General features: G+C 39.6%; 1 protein-coding gene across 6 annotated transcripts in view; it reads left to right on the forward strand.

Annotated features, from left to right (window-relative positions):
- Nucleotides 1-15,534, forward strand: part of LOC147164079 (A-type potassium channel modulatory protein KCNIP2) — a 123,211-nt gene that overhangs the window by 105,219 nt on the left and 2,458 nt on the right. For 5 of the 6 annotated variants that reach the window (XM_086092343.1, XM_086092344.1, XM_086092342.1 and 2 more), the window contains exons 2-7: nucleotides 10,887-11,011; nucleotides 11,081-11,150; nucleotides 12,170-12,240; nucleotides 12,338-12,445; nucleotides 15,225-15,329; nucleotides 15,425-15,487. In XM_086092343.1, coding sequence (XP_085948469.1) covers nucleotides 10,887-11,011; nucleotides 11,081-11,150; nucleotides 12,170-12,240; nucleotides 12,338-12,445; nucleotides 15,225-15,329; nucleotides 15,425-15,487 — 542 coding nt within the window. Of the gene's footprint in view, nucleotides 1-6,138; nucleotides 6,242-10,886; nucleotides 11,012-11,080; nucleotides 11,151-12,169; nucleotides 12,241-12,337; nucleotides 12,446-15,224; nucleotides 15,330-15,424; nucleotides 15,488-15,534 lie in introns of all 6 variants that reach the window. The other variant, XM_086092338.1, reaches the window with a different exon arrangement.

Consider the following 15,534-nt stretch of genomic DNA (forward strand, 5'->3'; position numbering starts at 1 on the left):
CTTCCCTTCCACTGTATTAATTCTACAATCGGAACTAATCACAGGAGGAAAGCAACAGTAATGTCAAGTCCATGTGTTTTGTTGCTTAAACTATACCACTAGTAATTTCCGATCTAGTAAAAAAAGCTAGAATTGAGTGAAAATCACTAATAGAGCCTGAAAACTAATCCCTGTACGGTGATTTACCCGAAAAAATACATGAATGGTATATGTTCGTTATTTTATTTGAGGCTCACTGGGCTAAACGTCTTAAAGCAGTTGTACAAGAGAAATGACAGCAGCAGCATGCTTTCTTTGATTAGACACATACGTCTAAAGGGATCATGTGTTTCTATGCATATATTTATTAAAATGAGGTTAATCCCCGAGAGAGGCCTCTCTTTCCTAGAAACACTGATTTGTGCCATAGCATATGACAAGGTACAGCTTATTCCATGATAGCCGTAGGTGGGAAATCCAGAGACGAGGAGAAGGGTTGTTTCTGGGCAAATTTGTCACACTTTTATTATATTTGATTGTCCTAACAAGTGTGCCTAGAGACACAGTGACATTTTTCACACTGTTTCTCTACTCGAGTTGTGTGCTAATAAAAAGATGTAATGATTCATGTAATCCGACTCAATGACATGTGAAATATAATGATATGGAAAACTCTAATGAATGCAGAGCAGTGCTGCTTGGTGTAATTTAGGCACCCATCGTGCTCAGTGGAATGCATTATTTTGAATCAAGATGGCTCAGTGAGGGTTTTTTTTTTTTTTGCTGAACAGATGGAGCATGGTCTCACGAGAATTTAGTACCATTATGTCCAAAAAGTAATTAGCTGAAAACAGACAGAAATCTATTTAAATCACAATGATTTAAAAAAAAAAAAAACATTTATTTTTATCCATTTAACCTGAGGCAAAAACTTGCCTTGGTCCAGTATGAATTTAAACATACTGGTTGTTTTGGCTGTTATGTAGCTTCAATAGTCTTGTTAAAAACTCGTCCACCCCCTCAGTTCTTTGATGTCTTAATGGATCCCCACTGGACCTCATCAGTTCCTCCTTGTTTCCTCAATCAAATCTGACTTCACTTTTGTTGTCACTGCTGTTATCTTGGTTGATTTATTATAGCTCAAATGCATGTACCCTGGCAATATCATAAAAACATCATTGACTGGGTGTTGCCCAGCAGTATGTTCTCAGTACTCCTGGAAAAGTGAGCAGGAATGAGGATTGCATAATGCATGAAAAGGGGTGTGGTCTCAGTAGCCCTGCGGTTTGTAGCGTGCTGTGTGCATTTGGCACTGAGGAATGAACAGCGCGAGGGTATAGAAATTCACTTTAATTAGCACAAGAATCTTTCTGGACGATTGCAGGTAGTAATCATGCAGATTATCAATTTATTTTCCTAAATTTTAAAAGAAAGTTCCCAGTATTGAAATGGTTAACTTTATACTCTAATATATATTAAATTTACAATTACAAACTTTGGACTTTTCATTGCTAAAACAAACATAAACAACAAAAAAAAAAAGTTAGAAAATCTTGTGCATTTTGAGTGAAGTGTTTGATCTCCAAGCAAAATACAAGTGAGTAATTGGTGGAGTAACGGTTGACAGCAATGAGACAAATCTTGTAGTTGGCCAGGTTGGCACACAGCTCAGGAGGGATTTCTTTACAGAAACCCTCTAAATCCTTCAAGGGTCTATTTCACAAAGCAGGTTTAGTAGAACTCTGGGTCAAGAAACCCTGAAATGTGGGAAACTCTGCATTTTCCGTTTCAGAAAGGGAGGTAATTGAAACCAGAGAAAAAGAGGTAACTAGCCTGTTTCATAAAAATAGGTCATTTAAGCTCTCGGTCAGTTAACATAGCAACATTGTCCACGAATCAAACCTTGTCGGTGGCAGGTTTTTCACAATGACCCTCGAGGTTTTCTCTACCTCCTTTCTGCCACACACGACATTTCATTTCCTCATTCATAAACATAAAGTCCGCTGCAGCGAGTTTTTGAATACGCCTATAGTCTATAGCGTTAAATCCACTTTTGTCACGAACATGGCATGTCCTTTTTGACAATGACCCTATTGATGAAGGCGCTGCTTTATTGTGCAGGGAATTAAATATTTGTCGCAAGATTGTTATCAGACCATCATCCACATACACAACTTAATCCGTCCTGACATTTGCAACATTACCAGCCGTATCGCAGCATATATTGTGTGTTGCACTCCGTTTTTTTCTTCTTATAACCATTTGAATAATGTTTTTATATTTCATCTTAAGTCCCCCGCAAACAAATTAATTAATAAACTACAATTCAACAGGTTTCCCCTGTAATATTATTGCGATCGCAATGGACTATATTTAAATTTACGCATTGACCCGACACTCGAGCAACAACATTCTCCCACGCCGCCTTCCTCTATGGGGAGCCGCTGCGGTGTTGCACTTTTTTTCTAAAGACATGTTCAAATTCGCCATATGATCGCATTAAGATTTTTAGTTGAGAGGGGTAAAAAAAAAAAACGCAAGCAGAGGGCTCTGCGCTTCCCTGTTGCCATGGTGACTCGACAAATCGGGGCTTCATCGATGTGTACTTTTTAGTGTAATGGCAACGCCAGGTGAAACTACTCTGCGTTGATATAACTACCTCAAATCAGCTGGCTTGGAACCGAAAACGCAGTTTCCTGTCTCAGAGTATGTCAACTCCCTGTTCAGGGTTAGTCTCTGTGTTTGTTGAACATGCTTTGTGAAATGGACCCCAGGTTTCTGTAGCTCCCCCCACAGGTTTTTTATTTATTTTTTATTTTATTTTATTTATTTATTTATTTATTTTCTTAAAGAGCTCAGTATTGTTCATTCGGAAATGTCATCATCATTGCTCTTTATTTTTATTTTATTTTTATTTTTATTTTTTTTTATATATATATATATATAATTATTTTTTTGTATGTGGGTGAGTATGTGTATGTGCGTGCGTGCGTGTGTGCGTGCGTGCGTGCGTGTATTTGTTGGCTCACCAAAAACCTATTAGAAAAAATCCCATACCGTTCACCTGAACCGAACACCGCCGTCAGGAGACCCGAGGGGACCAAAGAAAACCAAGGAAGGTGAAATCCAGCACCGACCAGACACCACCCACCGGGCCACCCACCAGAATTCTTCCCCAACCCAAGAAACATCTAAATTCCAACAAATCCAAAAAAAAATAAAAAATCAGGGAGACCTCAAGAGACCGAACCCCACAGGTTTTCTATTGTGTTGCATTCTGGAGACTGAGTAAATACAGCAGGAAGCTAGATTGGTTTTCATCGGGAGCAAAAAGACTACAGTATACGTAATAGCAAACCAAAAGTATGAATAAAGTAGATTTGTTGATGACGTCATCGCTCAATACAGAGAGGCAGTGGCAGGGGGAAAAACAATGCAGCAGTTATGAAGGAAGCTTGTGGCTCAAGTGGAGGTGAGATTTTGTAACCACCTTATAGCAGCACTGCTTTTGGAATGTGGACAGCACACTTCAGTAATTTCAGCAAAACGTCTCCATGTTCTGAATTTGAAGCAGCAAATAAAATCTGGCCAATTGGAAATAAAGTTAAGCTAGAAACTGAGCTGAGCGAACAGCACTTGTGAGTAGCATTTTTATTTTGAACTAGGGCTGCTCAATTATGGAAAAAAATAATAATCCTGATTATTTTGGTAATAATTGAAATCACGATTATTAAAACGATTATTTTTTGGTACAAAACATTTTTTTTTAAACATTTAAAAATATTAAGACAAATAAAATTATTTGAAACACTATAATTATGCAAGTTCCTTTTGGAGCAAACAAGATTTATTAAATTTGTCATTTTAAAATAAAAATAAAGGTGCAAACATATATATTTAAACAACTCCAAATGAGTATTAATAATCTTTTATTTTTGTTTACGATTGTGCCAATTGTGGAGTAATTGTAATTGAGTGTAATTGTAATTGGATTTCGATTAATTGCCCAGCCCTATTTTGAACCATTCGAAGGTTTTATTCATAGCCTTAATTTCTAAGGTTATGAATAAATGGTAGGCTACTTCATTTATATAGCGCTTTTCCACCGGATTGTGTTTTTGAATTAAATTAGAATTTATTGTGTAGGCTTTGCTGCTTGTGGATGTAAAGTGCCCCCTTTTGTGCCTGACTCAACTTTTCATGCCAGAGACGCCACTGGTCACGAATTACAAGGGATTACTCTAAAAGGTGTCCTATTAGAGATAAATGTGCCGTGATCAAGAAAAGTTAGCTTTTTGTGCTTTTGTGCAATGAATACAACAATGTTTCCATCCCAATTACATGACAAAGGGGCATTATCACTATTATTTACTATATAGTTATCAATGTAACTTTTGGCACGAGTATCAGTGAAAACAAATTGGTGATATTTTTACTCAAAAGCAGTTTGGTGCATCCCTAGTCATGCGCTGAAATTTCTTGCAATTATGTACTAATGTCCATGCTTGCTCCTATTTTTCCCTGACTTGTAATTTCAAAACAAGTTACCCATCAATTCATTGGTGAAAAAAAATCTATTTAATCAAATGTAGAGGCAATTATGAAATATGATGAGGCGATTAGACACTCCTACGGTTTCACAGTTATAACCGTCCCTCTGAGCGTAATCATAGCTCTGATGAGACACCCCTGGCCGAGATCATTTAGAGCAGGGGTCACCAACCTTTTTGAAACTGAGAGCTACTTCTCGGGTACTGATTAATGTGAGTTTGATACACACTTCTGGCGGGGGTGAAGCCTGGGGGTGGGGGTACGTGTGGCAGGGTGGGGGGTGCTGGGCTGGGGAGTGTCTGGGGGTTTGGGGGCGGCGGGGGATGGGTTTTGGTGGGTGGCGGGTGTGGGTGGGAAGTGGGGGGGTGTGTGTGGAGGGAGCAGGGGCTGTGGGCCGGTGGGGTGCCTGATGGGCTTGCCGTGCCCCGTTCCGCTGCGTTCGGCTTGGGGCACGGGCCGTGTTGGGGTGGGGACCGCTCCGGGCTCTTGGGTTTGCTCTCTGGCCGGTGGCCCCTGCATGGCCCGGGGGTTGTGCTTTGGCGCTGCCGCGGCCTGGGGGGCCCTGGGGGGTTGTGCTTGCTCTGTCCTGGTTGGGGTCGATGGCTCCCCTCATGGAGGGGGGCTTTCATGCATGCCAAATCCACCACACCAGCATCTACCGAAATTCAAACACAATCTGCTTCTTCCTCTGGTCGTTGAATCGGTGGAGGCTGATGTCTGTGGATCTCACTCTGCTTCATCTATCCTTCCTTCCTTTCCTCAGTCTTTTCTTTGGTCTCTTGTGGTCTCCCTAATTGGTTGGAATTTAGATGTTTCCGGGGTTGGTGAAAGATTCTGGTTGGTAACCCGGTGGGTCGTAGGTGATGTCTGGTTGGTGCTGGATTTCACTTTTCTTTCTTTTCTTTGATCCTTCCTCGGGTCTCCTGACAACTGCACAACTCTAACGGGATTCTGAAGTATTCGGTTTAGGTGAACAATATGGGATTTTTAATAGGTTTTAGGTGAATTAATGAGCACACACTCACACGCATGCAGATATGCACACACACACGCACATACTCACACACATACAAAAAAAAGAAAACAAGGGAAAAAAGAGAGAGAGCAATGATGACATGTTGAATCGGTAAGATTATCGAATGAACAATACTGAGCTCTCAGAAAAAAGGGGGGAAAAAGTAGTCGACTTGTGACTGTTGCGATGGTACATTATATGATTTAAAAAGAAAGAAAGATTGATTGTGGTTAAACGTATATGTGCAATGAATTTGCATGTACGGTGAATGCGCTTCGGAAACTGGTGGGGCTCCGTGCCTCCAACAACCACTGGTCTAAATGATCTTGACCAGGGGTCAATATTTTAGACCACTGAGGTGGCACGAGAAAGCGAAATTATATTCATATTAACCAGTGTGGGATTGATTTCTAAGGTTTTACGTGGATCTCATTACTGAGCCGGGTCAGCAGGCAATCATAGAGCATGTTAGTGTGTTTTCACGCATCTCTGGCATGATGATGCATGTGCGTGGTTTTTTTTGTTCTTTTTTTTTGGCATGTACTGTGTATAACCAGTGTTTCTAACCTTTGTGCTATGGTTGGTGATTACAGGCAATCCTTCCAACAGCCAAAGCAAAAAAAGTATAAAGCAGCGATTCCTCAAGCTGCTGCCGTGCTGCACGCCCTCGGCCGCCCCCTCAATCAGTCAAAGCAAGTCCTCCTTCACTCTATAAACGTCTTTACTTTATCTCTTGTGTCCTGCCTCTCTCGGGGATTAACACCACACTGCCGCTCACACATTTGGGCTACAATGGCCCAAATAAACCTCTTGGGCATCAAATTGGATATGCGGCTGCCTGATATGTTGTGCAGGGAATACAGATTGGTTTTGGTGGTAAATTCTGTTTGTCACTGAAATGTCATGCTTTTTATTATAGGCATTATGTGTTCATTAACATTAAGTTTTGTACTATATGTTTGAAAATGAGAGAATGCGGGATTTGATTAATTTTTATTTTTTATTTTTTGAGAGAGAGCTCAGTATTGTTCATTCGGTAATTTTACTGATTCAACGTCATCATAATTGCTCTCTCTCTCTTTTGTGTGTGTGTGTGTGTGTGTGTGTGTGTGTGTGTGCGTGCGTGCAAATGTGCTTGTGTGTGAGTTTGCTCATTAAATCACCTGAAACCTGTTAAAAATCCTATACCCTTCACCTTAACCGAATCAGAGTCCCACCAGTCGGTAAGTTGTCAGGAGACCAGAGGAAGGATCAAAGAAAAGATTAAACAAAGTGAAATCCAGCACCGATCAAACACCACCCACTACCCACAGAGTTACAAACCAGAACCTTTCACCAACCCCAGAAACTAGAAATCTAAATTCCAACAAGTTAGGGAGACCTCAAAAGAAGTGCGGAAAGACTGAAGAAAGAAAGGAAGGAAGGATAGATCAAGCAGAGTGAGATCCACAAGCACCCGCCTACACTGATTTAGTAACCAGAGGGAGAAGAAAATTCTGTTTGAATTTCTGTAGATGCTAGTGTAGTTGATCTGGCATGCATGAGATCCCCCACCAAAGAGGGGAGCCGTCGACCTCGGCCAGACAGTGCAAGCACAGCCCCCCATTGCCCCCCCCCCAGGTCGTGGCAGCGCCAGGGCACAACCCCACCCACCACAACCCATCCCCCAAATCCCGGGGACCCCCCGTACCCAGGAATCGGCGCCAGGGAGGGGCCAGACAGTGGCGTAGTGAGGGCACCCGCGCCCACCCCTCCTCCAGCCGCGTGGTAGGGCGGACACTGGGGAGGGAAGAAGAGAAGGGAGCGCTGGGAGACGGGCGTCCCCCCAAACCCCAGGCCCAGCAGGGAAAGCTCCCAGTCATCACGCCAGCGTGCCTAGTGAGAACTAACCCTGTTAATGAGTTCGCCAGCTCGCCGACTGGCAAACTCTACCCTTACACCGTGGATGTGACCCCACTCAGTGTGTATACAAGTGTGTGTGGTGCATTAAAATTGGGAGCAGGTGAGATGTAACAGAGGGAAATGATATCCAAACTGTAAAAATGTATACCCTCAATTAGTTATCATAACTTGTTTTTACAATTTACTTCCACTTAAGATAATGAGTAATCGAATGTCAACTTAATTTTGTGAGTTAGTGGCATTGCAACTCAAGGTTATAAGCCATTTCAATGAAATGTAAATTTAAATGTGTTAACATAACTTAACTCTTTGACTGCCAGACGTTTTCAGAAAAGGGATGCCGTCAGTGCCAGCCGATTTAAGCATTTTGACTGATCTTTCAAGGTCCACAGAAAATGTTCTGTTTGGACTATGGAAACACACGTACTACCAAATGAAAGACTGGACTTTCATCAAAAGTTTGTTTCTACCTTATTCCGTTCTTTAGTAATCAACAATAGAAAATGCTTAGTTTCATCCGATTTTGCTTGTTTTGGACTCAAATACGGAGAAATCAAGCTTTTAGTGAAACGATATTATTTCATGCATTCTAGTGAATTTTACACTTCTTTTTGTCCATGAATGATGCCACAAACACCTAAATAGTGCTTTACTTCTATAAAACACTACCACCAAGAATGAAAAAGTGTTTTTTGATAGCAAAATACGTTTATTTACATTCAACAGTGTAACAATTTGACAACAATTTGGCAAACTATTTACAAATGTGTGCGACTGTGGTGCTATTTACAAATATGTGGATGTTTCAACGACAGTTTTTCTTTTTGTTTTTTCTCCCCTGCGTGCAAGGAGACGCAACAGCATTTGCACAACAGATTGCCTCTTCGCGTGTAAAAGTTCCACTTTCTTGCAGGCCGTTTTTTCCGGGGAATAGCAAGTATATACTGCAGTGTGTGTTGCCATCAAGTCTAATATCAGGATCATGCTACGGTTACGTTACGGTGGTGTTACGTCTGGCTTCCTCATGTCCTTCAGTTGCTATACCGGGTGGTAAAAGGTGTTCTGATCCATTTTATCCACTCCATTCATTGTGGCATCGTAGTCCAGAACCAGTGTCTTCTCCGTGATCAGACTGTACCCGCTCCTCCGATGAATATGCATTGGACTCGGGGTACTCTTCATTGTCCGACAAAATGTCCGCATGTGGAGCTCCGGCGTTAGCAGAGCTAGCCGGTGATGCTTTATGACGTGAGAATAAAGGCCGCGTCCAACTGTGGCGTCAACCTCGGGATTCACCATCATCATCATCATCAATCTGCATTGGTCGATGCCAACTCTCCATCGCCCGATCGAATGTCCGATTGTGTAGAAGTACCCGGTCGGTTATTGTGCGCGTTTTCCGGCCTTAGCAGCGCTAGCCGCTAAAAAAAAATAGGAAAATAGGAGGCGTCTCAACCGATGCATCCCCACCCTGACGCCCCCCACCAGGATAAATGTTTACTTTTATAGCCACTGCCCGCGAAGTGGCACATTTTTTGAAAGTTATTGCTATAGCTTAGCATTCATCTCTGCCGTTATAGCACCGTTTTTGTATGTTAAACAGACCCCCCCAATTCCAGATCATGTTACAATTGTGTGTCATTGAGGAAAGTACTTGAGATGTCAACATATATCTAAAATGGTATCTCTTTATTTAATTTTGAAAAAGGAAAAAACTTTTTTTTCTTTTAGATCACCTAGTTTACGTGCTTAAGGTGTGTAATGTACATTAAGTACAAAACGAAAGATTTATTGAGCAGTGGATTTTGATTTTTTTTTTTATTAGAAAGTCAACTTCCTTTGGCATGTGTCAGAAATGTGCATCAGAGTAGTCTTGAGCATTTTGTTGACAAGTTTGCGGTGATGGTGTATTTACTATTAGTATGGATTTTTGTACATGATAAATGACAGACTTGGGTGTGATATTTAGTGAAATGTTGGCCTTTTGTTTATGTACTCAGTTTTATTTTATACCCTTTGTTTATCTTTGTTTTATTTTTCAAATTCCTCCTCAGTTTTTTCCATGCAAGAATACAAGTAAACATTTAATTATGAGGCCTCATTTATTTTGTATTTTAATATTTAAGTTTACTTCAGTTCTCAATTTCTAAATAATTTACAATGAAATGCACATATTTGTTTTTTAAGAAATGACTGTAGTTCCACAATTATGACTAGGCTTTTTATTGACTCAACTGTAGAAGAGCGAGGCCTTCACACATAATACAACCAGTATATTAACTGGAGTTTAAAGCAAAATAAAGTGACTATTGGTTAGAAATGCAGATAAACCCGTAGCTTCATGGAAAGCAAACATAGACACACACACAACATTGTGGAGAGATGACATACACATCCGAGTCTACTGGAAGTGTAATTTCCATTTAATATGACCTCTCTATATGCCACAAGATAATCTTCAAAACTACACAGGTGGGTTGTTTACAATATTCCCCAAGTCCTCCACACTTAGAGATCCTGATGTTTTGTTTAGCAACAGTGTTCAAGGGGTATTTAGCTATTTAACCCTATAAAGCCTGAACCATGAAATATATGAAGGGAAATTCTGTTTATTTGTAAATAGAGTATTTATTGGTCCATTTGAACAAAGATCAACTTCCACATATGACTTTTGATTTGTGTCATATTTGATACATCCGGTCACTATACTAAATGTGTACATTTATAACTGTCAAAAATAAAATAATAAACAGACATATCACACATTTTAGTATTTTCAAAAATCAGAAAGAATATTCTCACTATTACATAAGTATAGGTCTCTCCATTCTCAATTGCGATCTTGCAAGGTCGTTGGAAAAGCCATCAACTGGGTGATACTGCCCTCTAATGGATTATGCTTGCAATGCATTTGTCAGATTATATACGTCAGGGTTTTAATGGGAAAAAAATATTATACTTGTGAAATAGAGGGCTCAAAATGTCTTGTATTTAATATGATACGTTTGCTGTTGTACTTGGGGCAAAGCATATATAGTAGGGGACACTATTTAAGGAAATTCTGCATATGCCTACATGTGTGCGCACGTACGTTTATTTTTCAGAGGAAGGGAGGTTTTTGCACATTGACAGGAGTTTTTATTGTACATTTGAATGGGTTATAAAGGTAATAGCTTCTAGAGGCCGAGCTGGGAGTTAGAGTGAAAATAAAATGTGAAATGTCTGCTGGTTATGGCGTCTGAACATGTCATGTCTTTTTTCTCAGCTCGTTCTAAAACTTGTTTTCAGCTTTTTATTTTTCTTGTATTACACTTTGTAATTGCTTTGTTCGTCGTGGTTATCATCACACCGAGCTAAGACTCCAGCTTGGCATGAGACATACCCTTATAGCTTGTTATATTAATGCTAACACGAATGTGTGTGTGTGTGTCTCACGCAGACAGCGTAGAAGATGACTTTGAGCTCTCCACCGTGTGCCATCGGCCGGAAAGCATGGACAAGTTGCAGGAGCAGACCAAGTTCACCAAAAAGGAGCTGCAAGTTCTTTACAGAGGCTTCAAAAATGTACGATAATGAATATGACACGTTATTTTATTTTTTTCCCGCCGCTTCATTGACATTTTTGTTTGCCAGGAGTGTCCGAGCGGTGTGGTGAATGAGGAGAACTTTAAGAACATCTACTCGCAGTTTTTTCCCCAGGGAGGTGAGGCACAAATGATGTACAGTAATCCTCCGCTATTCATGGCGGATTACTGTATATTTAGTAGGGATGGGCGAGTACCGATACCAGGTATCAGTATCGGGCCGATACCAGGACACATTTCGGTACATATTGGTACACGCGATGGATATCAATACTGGCATCGGCCCCACTTTTGTGGCCGGTTTTTGGTCAGGAACTAAAGGCTGAAATGGTTAGTTTACATTTATCGACCGCTACAAGGGGCTCCGGTAACAGAGCACATAAGCTAATTGAATTGTTGAGTACAACTGAAGACCAGTTGTACTCAACAATTCAATTAGCTCTGAAGTGCAGACAGATCTTTGTATATTATAAAGTATATCGTCATTGACGACTGCACTGCTATGAGATGAATGACGAACGGAGAATGTGAAACAGGAAACGGAAATACAGAGCAGCCTTCCAAATTAAAAGCATGGATTTCAAAACAAGATTTAATTCAACATCACACATTAAAAGCTTGAAGATTTCTTAACATGGTAGATCTTACTAAATTACTTGAAGCCCTATTCTATTCTATTGTATTGAATTGAATTCTTTGCACTTCACGGTGTTCCTTAAAAATAAATTGTACAACCACATGTTTTGATTGGGGCTTTTTCCCCTGGCCACTGGATTATTTGTTTTATTTTGTTTATCTTTTTGAATTCATTTTATTGTGTGCAAAATGACTTATGAGCAAATTTAAAAAATATAATTGCCATTAATTTCAAGCAATTTTAAGGAATTTTGCTCTAATTGGGATATATAGGTCATTTAAAGAAAAAGTATTTTTTTGTTGTTGGAAATTTTATGTATATAAAAGTATAGATGGTATCGGCACTTGGTTTCTGTATCGGTGAGTACTGAAGATTTGAGTATCTGTATCGGTCTCAAGAAAAGTGGTATCGAACATCCCTAATATTTAGCATGTCTATCATCACAATTTCTGTCTTCGGATGTCTTTCCACTTCCTTTACGTTTGTGCTGCATCTTTACAGATTCAAGTACGTATGCGCACTTCCTGTTTGAAGCCTTCGACAGTGACAAGAACGGTTCAGTTAGCTTTGAGGTGATCGTTTTATTTTTTATCCGTCGGACACCCTTGAGCACATAAACCTGTTGTTGCTATTTTAAGATTCATACTAATATATGTCTTCCCATGGCAGGACTTTGTATTTGGCCTGTCTATCATCCTGAGAGGGACCATTAACGACCGCTTAAACTGGGCCTTTAACCTCTACGACCTGAACAAGGATGGCTGCATTACCAAAGACGTCAGTTTCATTCTTTTTTTTCCCCCAATTATTTAATCACACTCATTCAGGTCGTTAACCTTATACTTATTCAAAACAGTCTGCTACAAAGTTTCCATTTGGCAAAGCCTTTTGTGGACTGACTGATTAATCATGTAGTTTATATTCATTTATTAAAAATACATATATTAAACATTATTTCATGTAACTATATTGGCCCATTTTTTTATTTGTAGTGCTCATTATCCTGATTAATTTATTTGTGTATTTAAACTGCAACAGACAATTTTTCTACAAATATTTTACAGATCTACATTGGCCTATTATTGTTTTGCAGCGTTTGATTGATTTATTGTGACATTTATTGATGTAAGTCTAAAAAGACAATTAAAAAAATTATTTTATCCATGTTTGCCAATATATTAGAATTTTGCCATGCTTGCAGAGTAATTTATTATGCATTTATTTACTGTAACCATTTATTGGATTATTATCTATTACTTTTATGGCCTTTAATGTTGTATAGATCTACATTGACCCGCTATTATAAAATTGCAGACCAGGTAACAGATTATTCATGCATTTAATATTTTGTTTGTAATGTTACAAATATAATATTTGGAAAGATATATTCTATTATATTTAGAGTATAAAAATACATTATGGATTTTGATTTATTTTAAATATTATCCTTTTGCAGCACCAGTAAAGCAGAGCATTAAAGCATAACTATTGACCATTTGCACCGACGTCACGTGATCACGTGATTGCCCTATGACGGACGGCGGAAGGAAATTATTTTTGAATGGAAGTGTACATGACCCGGAGCGACTTTGACTTAGCGACTGTTATTTTACAAATTAAAAATTATTATTGCCCATAGAGCCATGGAATCTATCACTTCAGCCAAAGGTCGCCTGTCTCATAGACTGATAGAGCGCGATATTCACTTTAGTTGGAGATCGCTAGTTTGAAAACAGCCCCTTTTACCTTCTGTTGCCTGCCGTTTTTACCAAGTTAATCAAATCGCCGACTTTGCCGGAATTTACAGAGCACATCCTATATCATTATGTAGTCAATGCTGGTGTCTAACCGGCTCTCCTCCTTACACCGGAGGGGATTTAAACGCTTGTCGCTAGCGGTTTCTGGGACGAGATGCTACGCTCACACCGGAAACAATATACCTCGTAATTCAAAAGTAAAACTTGTTTATCATGCTAACTGACTTATTATTACACAGTCCGTTCTATATTGAAATGCTGTGATGATGTTATGCTACGGTGTTTATTAGCATGGAAGAAATGACTATCGTAGCGGCAAGCTAAGCAGTAATTTCATGAATATGACTCCGGCTCCAGAGTGAAAAACTCCAAGCACAAAGACGAAATCCCCCATTATTAAACAGTGAAATGCACTTAATAGTTTTGAAGAGGGTACATTTTAAAACTAGGCTGTGTGTTCGTGCAGTTGGAGTGGACGCTAACTATCTGGCTCCTTAATGTGATTTGAAACACACAATTCGACACCTCTGTTACAATCTTTGTTAGAGTGTACGTTTACTAGTAAAATGTATGAACATTTATTTACAAATTACAACATTTATCTACTAACCTCGCAAAAAATTATTGCTGCAAATCCGTGAATACTTTGTGGACTGCCAGACCGTTCTATTGATTACTGCTATCAATCGACGTCTTTTGTCTTCATTAGTAGGTATGTGATAAAAAGCAACATTTGGTTTACTCCCTTGTCTGTCTGCACAACCGACCGCAAAGCAAGATATGGCCATTTTATAAGATAATCAATTAGGTAAAGGACTTTACGCTGTATGAGATTCAATGGTTACAATACAGGCAAGTGGCTCTTTTGCCGTCCAGTGTCCCCGAGGGGGCGTTCCCATGAGGGCTGTAAAGTCACGTGCAAAAGGTCAATACAGATTGGGGAAAGAAAGATCTAAAATTCGGCGGTACAGTCTGTTGATAAATGCTATTAAGTGATTCTACATTGTTAGCGTTTATTTGTACAGTATGTTGTTTTAAAGATGGATATTTTTATGACTATTTGCTACATTGTTAATAAACGTTTCTTTTTATGTACTCATATTTTCCATTTCCATTAATTACTCTATGGAAGGGTGGAGAATGCAAAGAGGAAAGGACAGTTTGGTAGCCTATAGTAGTTGCAAAAAAAGTGACATGAACTATATACATTTAAGGCTATCTGTTGGAAAATCCAACAAGTCCTCCAACACACTACGACCATATTGGTCGTTTTACGATGCACAAAAATACAACCAAAATGAGCATATTCCACGACAGGTCCCCCACGTCACAAGACGAACAAGACGGTACGTACGGTACTGAATCATGATATGGGATACTAATGGTTGGGGATAGGCTTGCAGTGAGGTTGTACATGTAACGTCTTCACATGGTTGAGGTTAGGAAGAGGCTCAGGGGTTGTAGTATGGTTGACGTTACAAAACATGTAGTCAACACTAAAACAATTACAGGCCTGTTAGCTCAGTCAGACGTCTTCCGACCAGAACTGTAACTCTCGTTATGGTTCAGTTGACTATTTTTCCGCTATTTACATGGCCGATAGGGGTCGCTAAACTACAATACGTAACACTTGGTCGTAGTTTGGCACATTTCAAAACAACCCACGTGGTCCTATTAATTGGAGGACTGTCTCGAAAAATCTCACGATGCCTTGTAAGCTGTCGAATAATTCCTTCCGTTTTAGTTCTGGGATTTTTATTAATGTATTCTCCATCGCTCACGTTACTTTCTCTTTGCAGGAGATGCTGGACATCATGACGTCCATCTACGACATGATGGGGAAGTACACGTATCCCACTATGCAGGATGATGCCCCCAGAGAGCATGTAGAGAATTTTTTCCAGGTCAACAAACAAACAAATGGGAATTATTGTGACTGTACAGTAGTACTTTTGTAATGATTCAATCTCTAGCTGCTGCTGCTTGTTTCTTCTTTCAGAAAATGGACCGAAATAAAGATGGAGTGGTTACAATAGAAGAATTCATTGAGTCGTGTAAAAAGGTAAAGCACGGATAGATAGCGAGATAGATATACTGGCTGGGAATCAC

The sequence above is a fragment of the Leptonotus elevatus genome, chromosome 13, assembly GCF_054856555.1.
Source record: "Leptonotus elevatus isolate MCC_2025b chromosome 13, RoL_Lele_1.0, whole genome shotgun sequence".
In the NCBI taxonomy this organism is placed as follows: Eukaryota; Metazoa; Chordata; class Actinopteri; order Syngnathiformes; family Syngnathidae; genus Leptonotus; species Leptonotus elevatus.